We start from the raw sequence: 26,464 nt of genomic DNA, 5'->3' as shown, positions 1-26,464 counted from the left end.
ATAAGCACATCAATGTTTCTTTATCTTCATGGCTTCCAATTATGGTTGTTATCCAATGAGTATTATAACCCCAATGTGCACTTTTTAAAGTTCATATGTATGTGCTCTGGGGGAAAGGTGGTATGTGTGGGAAATTCCAACTTTAGATAAACTAAGTCTGAATCCCTTACTATTTGTGAGTGGAAGCAGAAAGAATTAGCAAAAAGTGAAGGCAAACACAGGAAGCCATTCACTTGTTACTAGAACATCAACAAACAAAATGTACTAATTCATAAGCACAATATTAACCCATCTTACAAGTAATTGAAGTTTACCTCTAGTCCCACTAACTAGACACCTTATTAAATGATGATTCTGGAATCGCCTACGTCTAACATCTGCGTTGGCCACAGGCAATTTTTCCAAGACCCAAGCAAGACTCGTCTTTCTTGCACCAAATTACTGATACCTTCCTTTCATAAAAATATACCTGTCCTTTGATCCCTCAAACTTCTACTTGTTTACTTTCTAATAATTCTGTCTTTGATATAGGCTACTGATAATGTTCTCCTTTTAATCCTTTCTATATTACATGTCCAATTTAACAGTGGCCTCACTGCCTTACTAATTGTATGGACCCTGACAAGTTCTATTAAAGGGTGTTGGGGCACTGAGAAATATGAGCTGTAGTTTTCCCCCATTTATATGACCGGGGACAAGTTAACAGATCATCTGGCAGCTCAATATGCTCACCGCAAACTTAGAGTACTATTATTTCAAGGTTGTCAAGCCTAAGAGGTAAATCATAGGAATTGCAAAATTCAGAGATGATTGATATTAAGTATGTAAAAATGCTTAGCAACTAAAAAGTACCATACAAATATGTGCTGTCATTATCATTATTACTATTATCATTCTAGTTAGTTGTATATACCTCCTCAAATATATAAAGCTCTGCAGAAGAAAAATGACCTGAAAATAAAACTCTTAAAAACTCCAGGCTTTTTATAAAACTTTTCCTTATAGGAGTCCTTTGAATTTTTCTTCTACTTTAACTAATGATCAGTTACATAAAGTCTTAAGGGAGTCAGCTCATCAGCCCAAGTGTCTATCAGTAGATGAGTGCATACAAAAGCTGTGGTACATTTACACATGGAATACTACTCGGCCATAAAAAAGAAGGAAATCTTACCTTTTGTGACAGCATGGAAGCATCTGGAGAGCATAATGCTAACTTAAATAAGCCAGTCAGAGAAAGACAAGTACCATATGATTTCACTCATAGTTGTAATGTAATGAACAAAATGAACTAACAAACAAAATAGAAGCAAACTCATAGATACAGAGAACAGACTGACAGCTGTCAGAGGAAGGGCCATTGGGGGACTGGGTTTGAAAAAGGTGAAGGGATTAAGCAAAACAACCCAAAAAACTCATAAGCACAGACAACAGTATGGTGATTAGCAGAGTTTGGAAAGGGGGATAGGGGAAGAAATAAGAGGGTAAAGGAGGGATAAATGGTGATAAAAGGAGACTTGATTTGGGGTAGTGAACACACAATACAATATACAGCTGATGTATTATAGAATTATACATAATTTTATTAACCAAAGTCATCCCAATCAATTCAATAAAAAAGAAAAAAGGAGAGTCAGTTTTTGACGGGCTGGTCAGTGCTGGCGAATAAATAAAACAAATAGCAGATTTACAAAGAAAAAAGAAAAAAGTCAGTAAGATACTTAATGTCAAATATATTTCTTAGTTATCCTTTTATTTTCTCATTATGCTCATATGCTTGTGTAACAGAAAACAATATAGAATTTTTAAGAATGCCATAAGAACTGTGAAATTAAAATATCATTGCTATAGGTCTTTTGGGCTCAATGATCTAGAAAAATATGTACAACATTTATGAACTAAAAGGTTATAATCAATATCTGCGGCTTGGTATTTTCTTCCTAAGATTTTCCTTTTGTGGGTTCATTTTTCACAAATAGATTTAGCTAGCAAATTCAGCTTTAATCTTCACAGCTGTGAATATGTTAAGAGACATTCCAGAACATAGAAGGAGGAAGGGAAGAGGGAAATTCCAAAAGAATGACTTGCTTATTAGGGAAACGATAAAAATCTAAACTAAATGTTGCCTTTACTTCACTTAAATATTCACAAAATATTCATGAAGTATTTTAAACACAGGTGAAGCCACTGGGGAAAATTTTCTAAAATCCTGCTACCCACCTATTAATATCCAATACCCAACATGGAAAGTTAGCAAATAGAGACAGCATGTGTTGAAATTACTCTAAATGGTTTTCAACATTTGTGGCATGTTTATATTTTGCAGTATATGACTCAAAATTTGCTATAAAATATACTGCATTTCTTACAATAATAAAGAAAAAAAGTTGTTTTGTTTCAATTCTCCATTCATATCTATATAAAGCCACAATTTTCTTCTTGATTTACAAAAATACAGTCCTCAGAAATATTATAGAAGTATGTTTTTGGGAATTTTCAACTAAAGTGTCATCAATCTGACATAAATTTTTTAAAATCCATGTTTTCTTTACAATAAAAGCAGCTACCACCTAGAAATTATGTTCAGGATCCTGATATTAAGTTACACAGGTATTGTTTTTATTCCACATTTTCCAAAACGAATTAGGGTTAATTTGACTAAATAGAATTATAGACTTTTCAAGAATTCAAAGTCTAATCATTGATAAATGAAAACAAGTAACATTGACTTAGAACAAATGTCTGCATAAGAGAGCACTGTGTGAACACTATAAAAAGAAAGCAGAAAATCTTTTAAGAGCCAGTTTGTAATAACTCAATAGAATTTTGACCAAAAAAGCTAACTTTTCTTTTTTCACCTTTCGGGTTGGTAGGTATTATTAAGTAAGTCAAATACTATAAACAGATATACCTGAATTTTAGAAAGTGATTAGAAAAAGAATCTAGCTGTATGCTTTTAGATATGAGGCAGATAGGTATATGGACTTTGGTAGAATTCACAGATGATAAAACAAATCTTTGTCAAAAGTGATGAATGACAGATTATTCATTATTATCATCATGAGATTATGGAGACATACTGAAGTTTATAAATGTCAGAAAGTTCCTTTAAAAAACATTATTACAACCCCAGGGAATACTCCAAAGATAATATTTGCATCAAGTATGTATCCCATTATACTCTCTGATGTGGGAACATTATTGGAACCCTGGGTTTGGTTGTGGCATAACTCCCACGATACAAGGGACTTGGCAAACAAGAATATGTCCAGGGAAAGAATCAATTAAGTTAAGAGGAAGGATGGGACTCGGGCTATTGCCCAAGGAATAGAACTAAAACCAATGGTTACAAGTGGTTGTGAGGAATATATGAAAGTATCTAACAAACAGGAATAAACTCCTAAAAGAAACAGGGAAGCACCTGGAATACCAGGGATATGCAGTAGAAGGGAAATTGACTAGCGCTCAACTCCTGACCTTTTCACTCTTTTACCTTTGGGAGCTTAGTCCTGTTACTAAGCTTCTCTGACTTTCTGTTTCCTTTTCTATAAAATGGATATCCTTACCTTCCATGAAAGTGGGTAAGCAGCTCAGAATACTGAGATAAGGAAGAAGAAAGGCTAAACTAGATGGCCGCCATGGTTCTTTCGATTTCTAAGGCTCTACATATATTTTTCATCTCATGATGAGAAATTATTGATAAAAATTTCATTTATTCAATATATACTAGTATGTATTGTGTATCTACTATGTGTAGGCACTTTGCTAGGGATACAAAAAGTGAAAAAAATGCACAATAATTTTTGCCCGCATAGACCTTATGTGAAGAAAATGAACCATAAGCAAAATAAGTATAATACATAGTATATTAGGAGATAACTACTATATAAAATAACAAAGAAAAAAAATTTGAAGTTTTAAATAGGATTCTGGGAAACTTCAAAGATATACTAAGTTCATCAGTAATTTAAAAATTATTTTATTGTGAAATCCATTGGAAAATGTGGTGCCCTCAATCAAATCTTTCGATCCAAGTAATGTTCCAAATACTGGAATCTCATCAGAGAGTGTTATGGTCTAAATTATGTCCCCCCAAATTCATATACTGACATCCTAACCTCCAGTTCTTCAGAATCTGACTGTATTTGGAGACAAGGTTTTAAAGAGGTAATTAAGTTAATTGAGATCATTAGGATAGGTCTTAATCCAATATGACTAGTGTTATTAAAAGAAGAGGAGATCAGGACATAGACATGGACAGAGGGGTGATGATGTGAAGATACAGGAAGATGACCATCTGCAAGCCGAGAGGCCTCAGGAGAAACCAAATTTGCTAACACTCGGATCTTCCTCCAGAATTGTGAGACAATAAAATTCTGCTATTTAAGCCACCCAGTTTGTGGTGCTTTGCTATGGCAGCCCCAGCAAACAAATATAGAGAATATTGTAGCATGTAAACCCAGTCTAAATATTAAGTTTAGAATAGCACAATATTGCACAGTCATTTTGAGAATAACTCAGAATCATTTATAAACTTTATGTTTAGAATTTACATGTAGATTTCAGTTTTCCTGTATTTATTCTCTCAACATTATAGTACATTGAAAATCTTAAAACTATTGGTTTCCTCCCAATATACTCTATTGAAAAGAGATAGTTTAACAAAAATATCACAAGGACTTCATAACTAATAATAGCATGCTTATGTTACATGTGAACTTTCAGGATATGCAAAACATTTATTTTTCTATTAAGATAGGTATAAACTTATTGAAGTTTAAGATGGCAACTCATATCTTATAGAATATTCATGTGCACAAATGGGTATTAATACCAGAATTTAGTTCCTCCCACCTCATTTGAATCTTCTTCCTTAATTGCAGCCTTGCTGTATACCTGTAATCAAGCTGGCCCCCTACTGATATAAGTACTCTGCATGGCTATGAGGGACACAGTGGGTGTACACACATGCCAGGGAGTAGGGCTGGGGGAAGGTCAATTGGGGGGGAAAAAAAAAAGGAGACATATGTACTACTATTTGTAATACTTTAAACAATAAAAAAATAAAATATTCTTTAATTTGAAGTTATTGTTTCCTATTCCTTTCTACTTCTATTAGATTTTCTTATCAATGAGATAAATTAGTTTTAGAGATTAAAAACAAATAAGTGAATATACTTACAGGTCCTGTTAATTTAGATGCTATTTCAAATTCTCCACCCTCCTCCATTAGTGCTTCTTCAGTCCCAGGTAAAGAATCTATTTTTACCAAAAGAACAAATAAGTTACCGTCACATATTGCTTAAATTTGATATACAAGCCTATTACAAGAAGGATATTAAAGTGACTGAACTGGTTGTTGAAAAAATTACAGTGTTTGTGAGTTAAAGCAGAGTGTAAAATATTGTTTATTCGGCTTAAAGACAACCTATGAAAAATGTTAAGAATTTCTAATGTAAAAGGACACAATGAAGTTAGGAATGGAATGTGCAAGAGCTGCTGTTATCTTGGATAGGGCAAACTTCCTTTTAGCATTTCATTCAGCTAATTGTTGGGACTTTAATGTTCTTTTTCTGGTTTGTAATTTTATATTTATTTGTTTTACCTATCAACTGTTCTCTTTTTTTCTTTACTGGCCACATAATGTAATTGTCATTTTGTGTTCTTTCTCTTAAATGGGACGGGAAATCCTGAAAAGTTTGGAGAAGAGTGCATATTATTAAATGATGGAAAGTTTTCCATTTTAATGTATTAAGCAAGAAGTTGTGATTTCTTATCTTGAATAGATTGAGGAGTGAATGAGTAGTGACTTTCAAATATGTGAATAAAATTATGGCAACCCTTTCCATATGTCTGCTGAGTTAAATTAATTATGATGACAAGGATTTATATGGGTTATAAAAAATTCTGCAATAAGGACAGATATATAGAGAATCTAGCAATAGTCCATGCTTTAATACCTGCTATTCAAATAAAAAAAAATCAGTAAAAAGGAAGACATTTTAAACCATTGGAGACTTCTAAAATTGATTTTTTTATAATTATTAATATTTGAAAGAGTCATATGAATCCCTAAAAATTTTCCTTCAGATTCATGTAAATATGGAGATTTTTCTGTTAATACAATGTGTGCTCTGGGAAGAAAATGGGAGCATTAAATCTTTCAAGCCTTTATCAGCCACTCAAGGCCAGGGAGACAATGGAAAGCTTAGCATAAAGCCATAATTATAGCTTCTGAATCAGAATTTACATTCAATAACCACTACATTCTCAAGTTGTAAGCAAATATAAAAATTTTACCTACCACTCTTCCAGACATTAAAAAGAAGGAAATTTTTGTTGACAAAATCAATACAGATGATGAGAATTACACCAAGTTCAAAAATATTAATGCACTAACAAAGAATACTTGAACCCCTATTTACTAAAACCCAGTTGGTAAGAGTGACAATGTATAGACTCTTTACATTAGGATGTATAAATTAGCATAATTTTAAGTCCTCTAAAACTGAATTATAATCTACTGAATTGTGAATAAATACTAGTGTAATTTTAGTATTTACTCTATTTTTCCTATTTTATTTGTGTTGAAACTCAGAATATTAGCTTAATAAGTAATATTAAAATGTTCTATTCTTCATTACAAAGCAAATTATTTCATATGTAAGAAAAGAAAACCAACTTTCTAGTGGATTTGCTGATTTTTTTAAGGTTAGAAATTTATATTATAACTGAGTTTTTAAGTTCTCAGTCAGTAATTCATGGTTTTAAAGAGGTATTGTCATTCTGTTTGATTTTTAATGCATGTATATATTAGTCAATTCATTCATCTATTTCTGTGTGTATATTCATTTATTCAACAAATACTGTAAGTCACTAGAGACACTCTAGTAGGTGCTTCATAACAAAATAATTTTTTATGAGGAGTGAATTATGTTCTGTTCTTGTTTGGGTTGAATTCTTCCTGTTTATTGGTACAATATTTAGTGGGATAAAAAATATGATGAGTTTGCCCAGCCAGTGTGACTCAGTGGTTGAGCGTTGACCAGGGAACCAAGAGATCATGAGTTTGATTCCCAGTCAGGGCACATGCCTAGGTTGCAGGCTCAATCCCCAATAGGGCGTGCAGGAGGCAGGTGATCAATGATGTTTTTCTCTCATCAACGTTTCTCTCTCTCTATCCTTATCTCTCTCTCTCTCTATAAAAAATAAAAAAATCAATAAAAAACATTTAAAAATATGATGAATTCCATTCAGTGTAGTGTAAGACAACTGTGAGGTCCTGCCAGAATATTTTTGAATTTACATTCTAGTAGGGACAATATATATCCTAAAAATAAAATCTTATTTCATGCTTGTCGCTCCATTTTTTAAAGTATTTTAGTACATTGCTGATTAACAATAATTGGTGTGTGCATATGTGTAAACTACTTTTCCCTATGTATTTACTCTATAAGTCTATATGATTTTCACTGAGGGAAAAATTTCACTCAGAAATACACTGAGGGAAAAATTATTCTCTAAATTGGTCAAATATTAGAGCTTATCTTATCGTTTCATTTTAGAGAAGAAGCAACTGGAACATAGAAAGATGAAATAATTTTGTCAAAGTCTCTGGCAGAACTTGAACTACAAACTACCTCTGTTGTAATTGGGCATGCTGCTAGAAATCTAGAAAGCTCAAGAGTTTAGCTTTATTCACCTTCTTCCTGCCATTATTTTTACTTTTGCTATGTGTGTCACAATAGGCTTTTTATGCACAAATTACACATTCATAGAAATATTTTTTTTTTCATAGAAATATTTTTTGAGCCAAACTCAGTGTGGATACAAAGCTGAAATAAAAATCACATTAGCACTTTTGAATAATATCAATAATATTGAATTACTGAATCTAGTTATTTGACTAATGTAAGTGGAAAAGAATGTATTGAATCAGAAACTCATGTTTTCAGATTTGTTCATTAAATCTAGAGAAACTTGAATGTCAAGAATGCAGAAGTTTAAGAAAGGACCTTAAACATAATAAATACATTTTCCCCCAGTGGATACAAGTAAATATAATCAACATATTACTGGTGTATTGTTTAAATTTTCAAAAAAATTGAGGTTCTATAATTCTCAGTTATTATGAATATGATTGCTGAAGATACAGATTTGTAGATTGGTGGATTGAGATGGTTTTGGGAGAATTTTAAAAAACAATGGGCCAGTAGTTAAATAATATCTGTCTTGTGTCAACAAATGACTAACAAATGGCCAACACACTGCCCAACTTCGGGTGTCAGTGTTAAAAGTCTCAAGTGTTTCATGTCACTAGTACTGTAAGAGATTTGAGTGCATGTTAACTACCATTATTTCATTATATTGTGCTACACTGGCATTGGTGTATGTTCCCATTGCACTTTACTTTTAAATGTTTATTGGGTAATACTTGACATATAAAAAGCATATTCAAAATATACAGTATTTATGCATAATATATAGTGTATTTATATTACAAAACACAATAAAATAAACACCCAAACACCACCTAATCTAAGAATTAGAACTTTTAAATAGTCTTCATATACCTTTGCACAACTTTCTTATCCTACCTCCTTGCTTCCTCTACCCATTGACAATAACCACCATTTTAAGCTTTTCATTCCCTTCTTTAAATACAGTTTTATCACTTATGTATGTCTTCTTAAGAACATATTACTTGGATTTGCTAGTTTTGAGCTTTTACATGAATTTAATTCTATGACTTGCTTTTTTTTTCAATCAAGACTATGCTATTAAGATTTATTCAGCTGTGAACTATATCCTGCTCTTACCAGTTGGGAGTCCTAGCTGCCATTTCAGATTGGTTACTTGAATTCAACTTCAGCAGGAGCACATTATGGAAACTACCAATTCCTACAAATCAGGGCTTTCTCTTATCAAAGAAACTATTGGTAATATTTATTAGCATTCCACTAGTTTCATCCATCTTATGTGTAGGTGAAATGCATTCAGTTTCCTACAATATACCAATTCCACAATGTCTATCCGTTTTCCCCTTCGGGAGCATACTAAGAAGGGTTGTTCACATTTCATGGTACAAGACTTGTTTCGCTAAGATATTTTCTTAGAAGTGGAGTGCCTGGGTTTTGATTATATAAACGTTCAAGATTTTAAGATAATGGAAAAGTTTCCAAAATTGTTTATTCTCACCTGTAGTGTATGGCTTTTCTTTCATCTATGTCTTCACCAGCACTTGATTTTGCCAAATTTCTTAATTAATGGCAAACAACTGGTGATAACACAGCATCGCTTTGTGGTCTTAATTTGCTTTCCCTTGATTACCAGAACAGTTAAGCATCTTTCAAATGTTCACTGGCCAATTGGTTTCTCTTCTTCCATAAAATGTCAATTCATACCTGTTACTTATTTTTCTATTGGTTTTGATCTTTATTAAATTGTAGATGTTCAGGGGATGGAGGGATTGAGCAAAAAAGAAAAAAAATGTAGATGTTCTTTATGTATTCTAAATATTAATATTTGATCAGTTACAAATATGTTTCATATATATTTTCTTACTTTGTGGAATAGCTATTCACTTTTTATGGCATTCTTTGATGAACAGTTTTTAACTTTCTATAGTTGACTTTTTATTTCATAGTTAAGAACTTTTCCATCTTGTTTAAGATGTCCTCCTCTATCCAGATGTGGAAAAAAAAAATTTTTTTCCTATTGTTTCTCTTTTAATTATCCCATCTGGATGCCCAACTGCTTCCTCTAGAATACGGAATGATGAAGCAGTGATGTACCTTTAATGCCATCGTAGTGACATTGCACGTGCTTATTTACTCAGCAACCATTTTGAAGTGCCCTGTTGTGAACTTCATATGCCAAGCTGAGGAGTTTGAATTTTGTAGTATAAAAAAGGGGGTGATATAAGCAGCTTTCTTTAATAAAAAAGATAATGAGCTAAAGAGGGGTGAGATAGTACAAAGACTATTCGAGGCACAAACAAGGCTATTAAACTAGACCGAGAAAGAGGACAAACACACAGACCAGGCAGCATCAGGGAAAATGAAGAGGAGGCTGGCCGGGAAAGGCAATTCTGAAGTGACATTGACATGATTTGAGAACAATTCAATATAAGGATGAGAGAGGAAACAAAATCAAGTATAATATTGACACTTCTGCCAGGGAAGAGTAAAGGGATCTATGATGTGAGAATGGGAGTGAGCAATATGAAGTACCCCAAACAAGCTGGAATTAGTGACACATTTTGGGAATAGCCAACATATAATTGACCTGTTTGTACCAAAAACAGGCACAGACATTAAGAGCCTGCTCCTCAGAATCCATTCTCTTTTGCCCTTAACCTCCTGATACCCATCCTGAAGGAGGGATACACATATGACAGGCAGCTATGGAGATATTGTGGGATTTTAAACTTACTCAAAGAATCCAGGATTATCTCATCTGGAGAAGGAAGTATTTGTGACGTCTCTTCTGTTCTTTCTGCCAAGTTGTCTCCTTGAAGTCTAAATAATTAGAAAGAATTAGAAATGTGAAGTATATTTTATGGGGGATTGGTACTATTAACTTCTACACTCTAAAATCAGACATGCTTCTTCAAAGGAGAAATAAAATTGTACCAAAGCCTTTGTAATATGGTGTTTTTGCTATACTACCCTTGAAAAGTCTTTTTTTCTCTCTCCTGTATACATGGGAAGCTTAGTCTAGGTAGAAACTGCTTTTCTTCTTAGCCTGACTGGAGGACAATTTATAAGCAAATATTTTCACTGAAACTACAACAAGGGAGAAAGTGGAATAAGAACAAGAGTCTAACAGCATATTCACCTGATTTCTGGGTCCAGGGGCATGGGAAGATTTCCATTCTACACAGAAGTTTACCAAACACAATTCTCCAAATAAACCAAACCTGAGCTAAGGCCTGCAGATCAAGGTAAGTCTCAATAGTGGAAGTAAAGATTCCTAATTCAGGTGACTTCCCAGGTTCTCAGACACTGGGGCTTCTTCAGGAGAGGAAGGCTGTGTGGGTACTTTTATGACAGTATATTTCTGAGCCTGTCTATCCACATCTCTATGCTGAGAAAAATAGACTAGCAGAACCCAATTCAAACAGTCTGGGTTTATATTACACTGTGAACTACGCTATCAAAGGAGGTAGGGCTCATCAATAAATGTTGGCACTCTGTCCTAAGGACAACAGGTTAAACTCTGCTAATGTTGGAGGACATTACATCAAACAATCCGGAGACTGGAGTTTTTATCAGTTCCCTTACTTTTTTCTTGTATTTAGCTGAAGGCAAATGCCCTCACTGAAGAATATTAATAAATGCATAACACATAGCATTAACATTTTAAAAAACCAAGTCCATTTCATAACTGTACCACTCTTAAAAATTAAAATTTTCAACTATTTTATATCTTTGCTTTTGTATGCCCCTGTGGAATCATGTAATAATTTGCATTTGACTTCCGCATATTCAAACACATGCATGTCCTTCTCTACCTTTTGTGTAATAATACATATTATAAATTATATTTTCATTTGTATTCCTATATTAAATTTACATGTTTCTGTATATAGTATACATTTATACTTACATATATTCCCTTCTATACACAAATACACATTTGCTAATATAGTAAAAAAGTAGCAGCTAATTAAAGAATTCTCAAGGGTAACTTCCTGACAGTTATAACATTTTTTTGGCCAAATATGTGTATTTTATAAATTTTTTAATTACAGTTGATATTCAATATTATTCTTTATTTATTTCATATATACAACAAAGTGGTTAGAAAATAATGTACTTTACAGAGTGGTAGCCACCTGGCCCAATACCTATTTACTTCTATATTATTGACTATATTCCCTATGCTGTAGTCTACGTCTCTGTGACTATTCTGCAACTACCAATTTGTACTGCTTAATACCTTCATTTCTTTCACCCAGACCCCTAATCCCCCACACACTTTGATAGTTGTCATTCTGTTCTCTGTGTCTATGAATCTGTTTTTATTTTATTTGTTTATTTATTTTTTCATTAGATTCCACATGTAAGTAAAACCATATGGTATTTGTCTTTCTCTGACTGGCTTATTTCACTGAGCATAATACCCTTGAATCCATCCATGCTGTCACAAAGGGTAAGAGTTCCTTCTATTTTATGGCTTCATAGTATTCCATTGTGTAAATGTACCACAGCTTTTTTATCCACTCATTTACTGATGGGCTATTGTAAATAACACTGCAATAAACACAGGGGTGCATATATTCTTTCAAATTAGTGTTTCGAGTTTCTTCGGAAATGTTCCCAGATGGCCAATATATATATAAACAGATGTTCAACATCACTAATCATAAGAGGAATGCAAATTAAAACCACAATGAGGTATCACCTCACACCTGTCAGAATGGCTACTGTCCATAAATTAAGAAACAACAAGTGTTGGCAAGGATATGGAGAAAAGGGAAACCTAGCACACTGTTGGTGGGAATGCAGATTGGTGTGACCAATATGGAAAACAGTGTGGAGGTTCCTCAAAACATTAAAATAGATTTTATACTTTTTAAAATTTTACTTGAAAAAAAACAACCCAACTTTTAAATGAATGCTTCAGCTACGTCTTAAATCTGCCCAACTATTTCTTCATCTTTTTTTCTAATAATAACTAGAATAAATACTTCACTTATCAGCAATATCAAATATTCTTTTTGGAGCTTTTTTCTAGCCCCACTTCATAAAAATTATCAAAGATAGAACATATGTAGGTACATGAGATATTAAAAGGTATAAGTCAAAGTTGTTAAACATTGATAATGAGCTCCAACATATTTGGGTATTTAATATTAGGTTAAAAACCTAAAAGGAAAAGAAATCTCCATCAAAGGTAGAAAAAAGTAATAAATAAATAACTTGTAAATTTATTTTGCTCACTGCCAGCTTCAGTAAAAAGAAATATTTATTTAACATTTATTAATATGCTCAATAATAAGTAAAATGTTGTGGAGATGTAAAGAAATGACAATTGTCCCTGATTTCACAGAGGCCGCAATGTAGCTGAGCTGAAAAGACAAGTGGCCATGAAACAGCCCAGCAAGTTGGGTGGCCCTGAATCTGGCCCATCCTTGTTCAAGCAGTGCCCTCCAGATACCTTAAGAGTTGAGTTTACCGTGACTTGGCACCAGCTCCACTGCGGAACGCTTCACAGCCTGCTATCCTTGAGTGCTCTGCCAATGTTTCCCAAGCCGTAATCCACACAGCACTACCTCTGTAAGAGGCTAATAGGTGCTATACAAACAAGGGTTGTGTGGGCAAGTCCAAGAAATATAGCTTAATAATAGTTAAATCATTTTATTCCCTACAAGAGTTTTACTCACACCCCTAAACTTTTTTTCCTTGCTTTCTAAAACTCCTTTTCTGTATGAAACACTCTTCTACATTCTCACCCTCTCAACAAAATGTGTCCTGCTCCTCCTTGTCATAAATGAAACCCTTTTCTCTTCTAAGAATGTTACATCCCCCTTTTCTCTAAAAGTAGAGCTTGCTAAACTCCACCTCAGATAACAAGGGATTATAAACATTAACCTGTTATCTTTCTGCCACGAAAGCTTTGCTCAGGCTTAATTTTTTTCTTCAACTCAAGTGTTAGTATTATCTTGACTGATTTTCATGTTCATGTGTATTTATCCACTGTTTCTTTTCTTTAATTTTAAATTTAAAAATTTTAATCCTTATTGTTGAAAGTATTACATATATTCCCCTTTTCCCCCTTTCTGGCCTGCACCTGCCCCCTGCCCAGGCCTTTGCCCACCACACTCTGTGTCCATGGGTTATTCATATATGCATACAAGTTCTTTGTTTGATCTCTTCCCTCCCACCCACCCACCCCCTCTGAGATTCGACAGTCTCTTCCATGCTTCTATGTCTCTGGATCTATTTTGTTCATTAGATTCTACATATGAGTGAGATCATGTGATACTTGTCTTTCTCTGAGTGGCTTATTTTGCTTAGCAAAATACTGTCCCGGTCCCTCCATACGGTCTCAAAAGGTAAGAGATCCTTCTTTTTTTTATTGCTGCATAGTATTCCATGGTGTAAATGTACCGCGATTTATAGTAGTTAAGATCTGGAAACAGCCCAAGTGCCCATCAGTAGATGAGTGGATATCCACTGGTTTCAAAGTCCCTCCATCTCAGATCTGGATATCTTCCCTCCACTTCACCTTCCCTAACCCAAACACCGAGAACTCAGAATTGTCCTACATCAGGAATTGTTAAATATACTGTTCAGTTCTCTAACAACAAACTCACCCCCTTTAGGCCCTTTCATTGTCCTTAACACTTTCTCTTCAATTAGACATAGATCTCCATTTTCTCTAACTTTTCTCCCGGGTATCTGGCTCCTCCTGATTCCCTTTCCTGCCCTCCTCAGCTGGACTTGTCTTCTCAGTTCCCATGGACCCATGTCCTTCTGCTATCACTGCCCAACCGGACCCTAACCCTAACACGTGCAGCTGAACAATGCTGGAGAAATCGTGACACTCTAGGAGTAGTGAGTATAAAACAAAGGTCCCTAACTTTGAATTTGGGCTTCTTGGTTGTTTTCCTTTCTTCAATTCCTCTCAAGGTCTTTTTAAAAAGTTCACCTCCCTTCTGTGTCATCCAGAAAAGTTATGTAATCTGGAACAAAGACCTTCTACTCCCCCTCACACAGCACCTACAAAAGTCGTCACCTGGACTTGTATTTACCTCTCATTGAGGGTGAGAGGCCCTCTTTCCTATCCAGGGGTGGGGAACCTTTTTTCTGCCAAGGGCCATTTGGATATTTATAACATCATTCGAGGGCCATGTGGAAAAGGCCATAAGAAGTGGACTGATCTGGATAAAGTCTGTAGCTGGAGCCAACAGTACATCTCATAAATTGGGCTTGAGTTTGTGAGCGAAAGGGAGGAGTCAACAATATCGCCATTTTCTGTCCTGAGCCATTGTGGAGGTAAGGAAACTGAGGGAAAAGAAAATTTAGTGCCAATTATGTAGAGTTTACTTGGACATGCTAAGTTTCAAAGGCATTTTAGACATGTTGGTGGAGGTGTAAAGTCACAGTTGGAGATCCATGTGGAGATGCTGAACAGACTGGGTCCTAGGATGAGCTTCCCCTTTCTGGGTTGCAAAATCTCTACACAGAACTTCAGAATATGGTATTCTATTCTTTTTATTAAAATGTGTTTTATTGATTTCCAGAGAGAGAGAGAGGAAGGGAGAGGGAGAAAGAGATAAACATCAATGTAAGAGAGATACATCAATCCACAGCCTCCTGCACACCCCACACCAGGGATGTGCCCTGATGGGGAATCGAACTAGCAACCCTTTGGTATACAAGTCAATTCCCAACCAACCAAGCCACACCAGCCAGGGTGACATTCTACTCTTTAATTTAGTTATTTTGAAGAATATGATACTCTATTTCACTGGAAAATAAATTGTATATCATAATACATGTTGATTAGGTCAGGGGAACCATAATAAACAGTTTTGGTTTTAAGACATTCTGAACCATTATCTTCAAAGGATTAGAAAATTAACCTATCTTTCCCCTCCAAAGTCTGCTTTTAATTCACAAAGCCTCTTTTATAACATCAGTAATTGAGTTATTTCTAAGTCTCTTCCTAAATGTTCATTTTTCATTGTAAGATTCCATGGGTCTCCAGAATTATTTTTTTGAGGGAAATTATAACAACTTATTGTCGCTTACTCAATTTTGAAGTCTCAAAAAAGCCAAAATTGTCATCAACATAAAAAATGTACTGGAAGCCTCAGACGCAAAACCCTCCTTTGGATAAGGAGCCTGCAATCTGGCAGGAGGCCGCATGGTCTCTCCAACTAACGTTGAGAACTTCCTGAAGTCAGACACCAGGCCTGACATCCTCCACATCAGCAGGGCTTGGCACATTAACTCGCATCTCTGTTCCCTATCTCACTTCAATGGCAGCTGAGGTCACTAAGCACTTGCTATACTTTTCTACCCCAAGAACGTCGCTGCAGCACTATGGAACGCTGCCTCTCTTGCCCCTTGTCCCAGCTCTTCAGGGAATTAATTATTTGGACCTTCTTCCTCTCACTCCCTTTCCAAACCCTTGACTCCATTTGGCATTCTTGCTTACCCTGGGCCATGCCAGTTTGACCCTTGGGTGCTTACTTTGACTCTGTCCCTTGGACACTGTCCCTCTGGTCCTCTTAGAGCATTCTCTGTGGCTCAAACACAGCCTTATGTCCTAGCAAATACCCTGTCCCCCACCCATCTCCTTGGCCAAAAGAAAATGCCTAACAGTACCTAGATTTTCCTTCTTATTTTAGTACTGTGTTGATTTCAAGATCTTCCTTCTAGCTTTCATCGGTAGGCAGGTTTACTTTTTCTTGACTCCCACTGCTTATGTGACCTGAGGATAAGTAACAATACACCAGGATGAAGCACCTTGCTCCTGAGAGAAGAATGGATTAGAGTAACATTCTCCTTCACTAGCGGGCTGCCTTTAAATTCTGCTTTTTAAATTCTCTCTCAGTGACAAGCACCTCTGAACATTCCCCTCTAAAATGTCATGATTGATGGCGACAGAGAGATAAAAACCATGCTCTTTCCCGTTCAATTTCCCTTTTAACTTCCTATCTCCTCAAAGTGAGATAAGTGGACCAGCAAGCCATCTGTAGCTCTAATCAAATTTATAGTTCTCTCCTGCATACCTGAGTGCAGACATGCAGCTGCCATAGGTGGCCTCCTATCTCCGCGGCTAATTACCCTCCTGGCAGAGGCTTCAGCATTCCAAAACCAAATCTCAGGCAAGTGCACATGGCGAATAGATATGTGGTGTTTTCAGTCTTTTCTGCTTTACCTCAACGCGAATGTACGATGTCAGCTCGCAATCGGTACAGCAGATGAGGCACAGAGCAGAACTGATTCTCTGCATACCTTGGGAGACTACAGATTTTCCAGGCGGATATGGCTGGAATGTGGGCCACCGACACACACACCTTGGCCAGGTTATTATTCACACAAAGGACGAGCCTAGGGACTTTACAACCTTCCTGAAATCTGAGGCAGCCACGAGAAAGGACTAAACTCAAATTGCCAGGCCTCTCTGGAGCTAAGGGAACTCCAAAAGAAAGCAGCCAAGCACGTGATGTCTGAGCCTGAAGAAGCCCTGGGCACCAGGATCCTCAGGCTTCCTTCCCCACCACTGTTCCTGCACGCTCCGAACTAGACTTCATGTCCGTAAAGTGAGCTGGCAAAGTGTGCTTCTCTCATAGCTTGAGGGAACCCTTTAAAAATCTACCTAAATAGAAATGGGCAGTTAGGTCCTTATTTGACACTGTAGAGAAATGGCTCTTCAATTTTTAGGGTGCACTGGAATCACTTGGAGAGATTCTGAAAACCCGGATTGCTGGGAGTATAGCCCCGGAATCCGTGTTTCTACCCAGGTTCTGGGTGATGCTGATACCTCTGGCTGGGGGCCAGCCCTCTCTAGTGCCCTCTATGGTGACAGCTAGGGAAGGTGAGGGACCGCCCATCCATCCTCACTATGGCTGCAGTATTGCACTGTGCCTCAAATGCCAAAAACAGAGAAGACTCTACCAAAGGATGTTGACATATATATCTTTCACTTGCTGGGTATTGACTTTTAGCTGAACTCTACATTTTATTTCCCACCAGGTATGATTGCACCTTACTGAGGCTGAAGATCTCCGAGTCAGACTCCATCCGAGAAAGGCTTGGTCAGCAGGCATCTAGTTTAGGAACAGCTGTGAAGAGTCTTTCTAAAGCTCTGATTTCTAACACGTTGAAATGTGGGACTGGGTGGGAGCCAAAACACTCTTTGAAATACTGCCAAAACTTTGTTCCTTCCTCAGCCAGCCCTTCGTTTAATCAGAGACCGCTTACTCATGGTTCCGAAACTGAAGGCTGCCTCACAGATGTACCTGACAGAAGACCACCCCATCTTCTGTCTGTCCCCTGGAAGCATCCGTCAGGTGGCTGACTCAGATCGTATGTAGCCATTCTTGCCCTTGCTCTGTGGCTCAGAACATACCGAACACTGTTAGACTTTTCAATGCTATAGCCCTGGGCATCGCAATAGTTGTGCTGCCTTAGTTGGATGCTTTATGTTCGTTTCTTTGCTTTTTTTCCATTGCATAAGATTTGGGAAAATTGAAATTAAGTTGTGATAACTAGTAGAATTATGAGGCATACTGAAATTCCCAAAGAACAGGTCATATTACTTGGTACCAGAGAGAGGTTAGATTTTAGCAGGGTTCTATCTGCCCACAGATGGCAATTGAGAGAATGTTGCCAGTGATATGAGTACCACAGATTCTGAGAAAAATGTTACAAGATATGGAACCAGCATGAAGGGATGAACCACAGGTAGTCCCACAGCAATCCTTCTTCACACAGCTGTATATTTTTGTGAGGAATAAAAAAACCTCATCAAGTTCCATCGAATTAGGAAGAGTGGGAGGTAAAGCATGGAAAAATCTGAGATTTCCTTAGAAATCTGAAACCCCTGTATTCTGAGGTTGCAGCCTAAGGAAGGTGAGCTAGCATGTTCCACATCAGATGTGGGGCATTCCCAAGTGGGGGTTTTTATCACTTGACCTCTCCAGTAGAACACAGTCGAATGTAAGGCATTTAAGCATACAAACATAACTTGGTCTCTTTCCTTATTTCCCCCCTCTCCAATGCTTTACTTTAGTGCTTTTAATATAGCACTGATGTACCCATAACAGCCAATGAATAGTTGCAATTTGAATGTCTTACTTCAGCACTACCTCCAAGAGTGATATATTTTCTAGGTTTAAGTTTGTTGGGGCAGGAAGCTTGGCTTGTTTGTTCACACAGAACCCTGTGTGGTAAATACAAACTTGGATAACAAATGGTTTTTTAATAACTAGATATTAAATTGCCTTGTGTTTTAGTATTTAAAAAGCATGCTGAAATTTGCAAATAAGTGAGTTGATGATCTGAGAACAAGGTTGACCTGGGAAATAGGAACATGGAGTCCTTGAAGAGATTATAATAGGACAGATAAAGACCTTCCTTTACTCTTTTAACAATGCTTTTAAAATTCTTAAGAAGGACAATACTGAATACAAATGTCTACATAATTGGAAAAGCCAATAAAAGGCATAAAGATGGTAAGATGCCCTTTGGCATAGAAGAAGAAATATATTCAGTGACTTTCCAGGGAATATAAATACTGCTTTGTGAAATTTTAACTTGCCTTTGTCTAAAATGCATTTTTCTGATTTACAAATCATTTGATCTCTTAAAATGATCATAGGATTTGTTCATAGTAGAACTTTTTCTCTCTGCCAACTGGTTTGCATTGGTAACCACATCTAGCATGTAAATAAAACTTTCCCAAGGAGTCTTAACTATTTCTTAATTTGATTCATTGTTGGATAATTATCATATTTCAAGTCATGTGTGTTTTTTTCACAGACTTCATTTATTGTTTTGGCTTTTATATGGCATGTTTTAGATGTTATAGAATTGCTGATTTTAAGTAAAAATATATTATTGTATCTAAAATTCTGAAAAAAAACTATTAAAAAACTCAAATGGTCTTTCCGAAAAAATATAGACATAGAAACATAATGCATGTGGCATTAATATAAAACTTATGCTTTTCCTTTTAGGTATTTCATAATATTTTTTGAGCACTAACATTTGTAATTGAAAATAAATACATACTCTGTGAACTTTGGTTCTTATTCTGAAATGTTATAAGAAAATGCAAAATGTAATGATACTTAGTATTCTTTGTTTTAATAGTAATGATATATCTAGTCTGCTGATTCTAAAGTATATCTTTTATATATTGAGACTAGTTAACTGATCAGTAGTTATAAAAATAAGTAATAGAAGATATGCAAAGAGATAATATAAATGTAATTATACATTTCATATGACTTATGCAGGCAATTCAGGAATTGTTATCCAATTATAAGAGTAATTACTATAACAAGTAATTGAAAGTAATTGCAATTCCAATTTTACTAGAATGTGTACCAGGGAGGTCCAGAATGTCAAGCAAGTGAGTAAATTAGAAGCTCCCAGATAATTAATAAAAAAGTAAAGTATAATTTTTCACTATTTGTTCCTATTTCTCATATAAAATGCCTCATATTATGCCACTAGTGAAATAAAAATGGACAAAAAATGAAGAGTCATTTAAATTAATCTTCCCCATTAAACTATTTGACATTTTTTATATGTTCCCTTGAGCAAGGGAAACAAAAGCAAAAATGAACAAATAGGACTTCATCAAACTAAAAAGCTTCTGCACAGCAAAGGAAACTATCAACAAAACAAAGAGACAACCTATTGAATGGAGGATATATTCACAAATGACATACTTTATAAAAGACTATTATCCAAAATATGTAAGAAAATCATACAGCTCAATAACAACAAAAAATAAACAATCAAAATAAATAAATGGGCAGAGGACATAAAAATACATTTCTCTAAAGAAGATATACAGATGTCCAACAGATGTTCAACATCACTAATACTCAGGAAAATGAAAATCAAAACCACAATGAGATACCACCTCACACCAGTCAGAATGGCTATTATCAAAAAGTCAACAAACAACATGTGCTGGCAGGATGTGAAGAAAAGGGAGCCCTTGTGCACTGTTGGTGGGACTGCAAACTGGTGCAGTCCCTATGGAAAACAGTGTGGAGATGCTTCAAAAAACTAAAAATGGACGTACCACATGACCCAGCAATTTCACTCCTGGGTATTTATCTAAAGAAATAAAAAACACTGATTTAAAAACACATATGCACCCGTATGTTCACTGTAGCATTGTTTTACAATAGCCAAGGCATAGAAGCAACCTAGATGTCCATTGATAGAAAACTGATAAAGAAGATGTGGTGTGTGCGTGTGGATGGATAGATGGATGGATGGATGGATGGATGGATGGATGGATAGATAGACAGACAGACAGACAGATAGATAGATAGATGATATATAGATAGATATATAGATAGATAGATGATATATAGATAGATAGGTAGGTAGGTAGATAGGTAGGTAGGTAGGTAGATAGATAGATAGATAGATAGATAGATATAGATAGGAGGGGGAAAGACCCAATGGAATACTATGCAGCAAAAAAAGGAATGAATTCTTGTCATTTGTGACAACTTGGGTGGATCTAGAGGGCTAAAGGGCATTATGCTAAGTGAAATAAGTCAGGCAGAGAAAGACAAATACTGTATGGTTTCACTTATATGTGGAATCTAAAAATAAAAATAAATAAATAAATAAATAAAGTGAACAAGTAAAACAAAAGGAAAAAGGACTCAGAAACAGAGAACTAAAGGGACAGTTCCCAGAAAGGAAGGGTTGGGGTGATGGGTGAAAACGGTGAAGGGGACTATTGTCAATAATATTGTGATAAGTTTGCATGATGACAGATGGTTATTAGACTTAGTGGGGTGATCACATTGTAAAGTACATAAATGTTGAATCACTGAATTACACACTTGAAACTAACATAACTAATATAATGTTGTATACCAACTGTACTTAAATTTAAAAAATAATCTTCCCATAGTATGACAAAAACATGTCCAATTGTGCTATTGCTACTATGCTATTAGAAAGGGTATTTAAGCAAGAAAAGACTTTAGGATACCTTTAAAAATGATTTTCATATCATATAGATATTCTTGATAATAACTATATGCACAAAACTGAGAAACTCATGATTTTCAGTCATGGCAATTTCTATGATTAGTTTATTCGCAGAAATACCACATAAAGCATAAAATCTTTCTTAACCAAATTGTCATCATTTCCAAAATCACTTAAGTAACACATTTTTACTTTGTGTCGTTCTGTCTAGCAGCTTGTTTTAATATTCCCAAAGGAGAGGTGGGGGAGCCAAATGCACGTAATGTCTTTTGTTCTTATTTTCCTAAGTTTTTTTTATGGCAGCCTGTTTTCCTGGATAACAATGTGCCTATGGAACAACTATCCTCCTACCTCCAAAACTGTGGCCCTTTGAAAACATTCAATAAAAAAAAATTAATGGGAGGCATTTAAAGAAAAAGGCTTATCAAAATTGGAATTTCAGGGGCATCTATGTAGCAAATCAGTAAGATGTTTAGAAATATTGCTTGTTGAGGGAGATTATTTATTTGAACAAAAATACAGCAGCTTGCACATTGCACTATTTCTCCACGCTTCTTGTGGAGCCCCTTCAAGACTGGCACCGCCCTCATCAATGAGTTGGAAGTCGTCTACAAGAGCATGTGCAGTGCCTATGTGTCAGTTACTGGGGGATGAAACACTTTGCCCAAGGTAGCTCAACTAGGAGAAACTGGGACACTGTTAGACACTAAAGTTCAAGGTCTTAACCATCATGCTCCGCTTGTTTTCGGGGACTCAACGGATAAGTTAGAAACATCATTTTATTGGGCCAATTGCCAAAATCGAAGTAACTCAATCGGAAAGTAAGGGCACCATCCTCAGGATCTTATCACTTCTCAAAGGCCCCACCTTCTAATACCATCACCTCGGGGGTCAGGATTCAACATGTGAATTGGCGGGGGTGCAGGGAGAGGGGAGACACAAACATTCAACCATAGCACCTCGATATTCTTTTGACAAGCTAATGCTCATGAGAGGAATCTGAATAGAGTTTGAACTTTAAATAAATCCACCAAGAATTAGAAACATGACTTTATTCCCCTTATGTGAAACATAGTAATGACTAGAATCAAGATACCTATAAACTACATAATGCTTGCAGTGTTTTCCTTCACAGTAACAATTTAATTTTTATCCTAAAATGTAACTAGCAAAAGGATAAATACTCAACTTCTCAGTTTGAAGGTATTTATTACTACATTTTTCCCAAATTTCTAGTGTAGTATATAAATTACCAAACTCACAGCCTATGAAAACAGGATAATTATTTTATCCCAATAATGTAGGCAAAACATTGTTTGCTTTATTTGAACTTTTATAACTTGACAGGTTTTTTATTTCTTATAAACAACATTCCTGACTTGACCTTATTAGTCTTTTATCCCCAAAATGGATTAGGCAGTAAAATAAATTTGAAAAATGTGTCTAATTCCAAAATAGGATAAAAAATCTGGCTCCTAGTTAGGAGGCAGCACTGTATAGTAGCAACAATTGGGTTTTCAAGTCAGATGGAGCAGGGTTCAAATTCTACCTGTTCTACTTACCAAGCTTTTTACCTTAATCACTTCACCTGGTCTTGTGAATTTCACTTCTCATTTGCAAAGTAAAGCTAAAATCATTCACTTGAGAGGATGAGATAATATTTCTAAATATCTAATGCATTTGGTACACACAGCGGGTGCTTCTGAACAACCTTAACTTCAAAATGCTGTGCAGCAAGAGATGCTGTCAATGTGCTTTTTAAAGCAATATCGAAACCCATGCCTCAAGGTACATATTTGTTTCAATATTATAGATGAGGTGATTGAATTGGTCCATTTGGATGAATTCATTCACTGGGAATTTTAACTGAACTCATCATCAAAGTTTTAGCACTTTGCAGATATAAGATTTTTTAGTTTTATTTGTTCAATAAATGTCAATTCTGCTCTGAATTGTTACATCCTTTATCATCCCCTCCCACCACTTTTTCTGACCATTTTACTTTGAGAATTTAACAGGCTAGTGAATTTAATCTGAACTCTTTATAATATTCTGAGAAAGTTATAATGAAGAGGAGCTCTAGTTATCAAAAAAAAAAAAAGTAGAGAAAGAGAAAAGTTTGGAATAACAATAGGTTCATGGGTTAAATTTGCATTGTATTAGTTCATGGATTCTTTCACCAGTTCCATTATCATAGACTAGAGGCCCGGTGCACGAAATTCGTGCACAGAGGGGGGTTGTCCCTCAGCCCAGCCTGTACCCTCTCCAATATGGGACCTCTCGAGGGATGTCCGACTGCCCGTTTAGGCCCGATCCCATCGGTGTGAATGTCATCAGGAAGGATCTGGATCTCGGGCCAACAAGGGCATCCCACTGCCCACCCAAAGGGCCTAAACGGGCAGTTGGACATCCCTCTCATAATCCAGGACTGCTGGCTCCCAACTACTTGCCTGCCTGCCTTCCTGATTGCCCCTAACCGCTTCTACCTGCCAGCCTGATCACCTCATAACCACTCTGCTGCCAGCCTGTTTGCCCCCAACTTCCCTCCTCTGCCAGCCTGGTCACCCCTAACTGTCCTCTCCTGCAGGGTTGATCACCTCCAACTGCCCTCCCTTGCAGGCCTGGTCCTTCTCAACTGCCCTCCCTTGCAGGCCGGGTGCCTCCCAACTGCCCTCTCCTGCTGGCCATCTTGTGGTGGCCATCTTGTGTCCACATGGGGGCAGGATCTTTGACCACATGGGGGCAGCTCTATTGTGTGTTGCAGTGATGATCAATCTGCATATTACTCTTTTATTAGATAGGATAGAGGCCTGGTACAGGGGTGGGGGCCAGCTGGTTTGCCCTGAAGGGCGTCCTGGATCAGGTGGGGGTTCCCTTGGGGCATGGGGCGGCCTGAGCGAGGGGCCTGTGGTGGTTTGCAGGCGGGCCACACCCCCTGGCAACGCAAGCGGAGGCCCTGGTATCTGGAATATATTTTCCTTCTACAATTGAAACTTTGTAGCCTGGAGCGGAGCCAAGCCTGGGGCTCCCTCTGAGGAGGCCGGCAGCCATTTGTGGTGGGGTTATAATTGAAACTTTGTAGCCTTGAGCGGGTGGGCCCGGCCAGGGTGTGCAGAAAGCTTTGCTTTCTCTGTTGCCGGCGGCAACCCTGGCCTACTCTCTCAAGCTCCATTCTGCCGCCATTTGTTTGAATTTGTTTACCTTCTATAATTGAAACTTTGTAGGTTGAGTGGAGGCTTAGGCCTGGCAAGGGCAGGCGGAAAGCTTGGCTTCCTCTGTTACCTAGGAAACCTTGCTCTCTATGGCTGTAGCCATCTTGGTTTGGGTTAATTTGCATGCTCACTCTGATTGGATGGTGGGCGTGGCTTGTGGGCGTGGCTTGTGGGTGTGTCAGAGGTATGGTCAATTTGCATATTTGTCTATTATTAGATAGGACAAGTAGATGTTGCTCTTCCAGAAAAGTATTTACTATGTTGCTTATACAGTCCCTTAGTTTCAAAGTGTTTCAAATTCTTATCACTTGTTTTACTAAATTCAACACTGACTGTTTTTCCTTTTATAATACAAAATTTTTAAAAAATTTAAATGTTTTCTTTTTTAAATTTCTTCTAGAAAGTTACACAATATTAGATAAGCCTTTTTAAAAAATTAACTTGATTCACATGTTTACTATCAGGTTTCTGATTACTGTTGGTTATAGAACATTGAAGGCTAAATATCATGCTATTTTTTAAAATAGATTTTTATTGATTTCAGAGAGGAAGGGAGACGGAGAGAGGGAAACATCAATGATGAGAGAGAATCATTAATTGGCTGCTTCCTGCATGCCCCCTCCTGGGGATTGAGCCCCCAACTCAGGAATGTGCCCTCAACTGGAATCGAACCCAGGACCTTTCAGTCCGCAGGCCAATGCTCTAACCACTGAGCAAAACCAGCTAGAGCTCATGCTAATTTTTTAATCATTCTTAGGAATCACACAATGTCAGAGACTAAATTTAGGCAATCAGTCAGAATTAGTTAAACATGTTCTAGTCTAAACTTAGACAAGTTTAGAAAGATGTAATGATAAGTCATGACTTTGAGAAAAGAGAATAGCTAGCTCTCTAAATGGCTTGTCTCTTATTCAGAGCAATATACTCTTATTACAGAGTTTATAAATATTTCCTGCAACTCAAATTTTGTAATCCTAGTGTCTACCCAAACCTGCTCCTAAATCCTAATACTCTATGCCTATTAAAGATTTTCTTTCTGTGTCGTGAAGCTATCTTCTACAGAAGGTATTTAGGCCCCCTCCAATTTTCTTTCTTTTCTGGACTGGTGATGGATCTCATGTTTTATTTTGCCATGAAGCAGACATATCCCGGGCCAAGAGTGTCACTCATTGAGTGTTGAAAGAAAGCCCCATCACACTCTTTATTTTCACGAGCTCATTGAACACTTGAAAATAAACAAAGTTTGGTTGTTCACATGGGACTTCATTCAGATGGTGAAAGAAAAGGGAAGTGAAGCAAATGAAATAAAGGAGATGAAAGAAACAAGAGAAATAAGCAAACTGACCCTCCTTTGGATGTTATATACAATGCTTATTGTTTTGATAAGTTTTTCATTTTAAAAGTCAATTTAAAAACATGAGCCAATCTTTAAAACAGTTCTGAAGGTAAGCTCAGTGCAGCTGCTGGTCTCCCCTTCCATCGGGGCATTACACAGAGTGTGGACACAGCCTGGTGGATGCTGGCTTGTATGAGTGGGTT

At 36.5% G+C, this 26,464-nt stretch overlaps 1 protein-coding gene across 1 annotated transcript in view; it reads right to left on the bottom strand.

Moving 5' to 3' along the window:
- Positions 1–26,464, bottom strand: part of C19H8orf34 (chromosome 19 C8orf34 homolog) — a 253,026-nt gene that overhangs the window by 56,950 nt on the left and 169,612 nt on the right. Inside the window, 2 exon segments of the mRNA XM_054708756.1 lie at positions 5,180–5,256; positions 10,432–10,517. Of these exon segments, the coding sequence (XP_054564731.1) occupies positions 5,180–5,256; positions 10,432–10,517 (163 nt within the window).

Source organism: Eptesicus fuscus, chromosome 19 (assembly GCF_027574615.1).
Source record: "Eptesicus fuscus isolate TK198812 chromosome 19, DD_ASM_mEF_20220401, whole genome shotgun sequence".
NCBI classification, from domain to species: Eukaryota; Metazoa; Chordata; class Mammalia; order Chiroptera; family Vespertilionidae; genus Eptesicus; species Eptesicus fuscus.
This window is presented reverse-complemented; position numbering and strand designations above follow the sequence as displayed.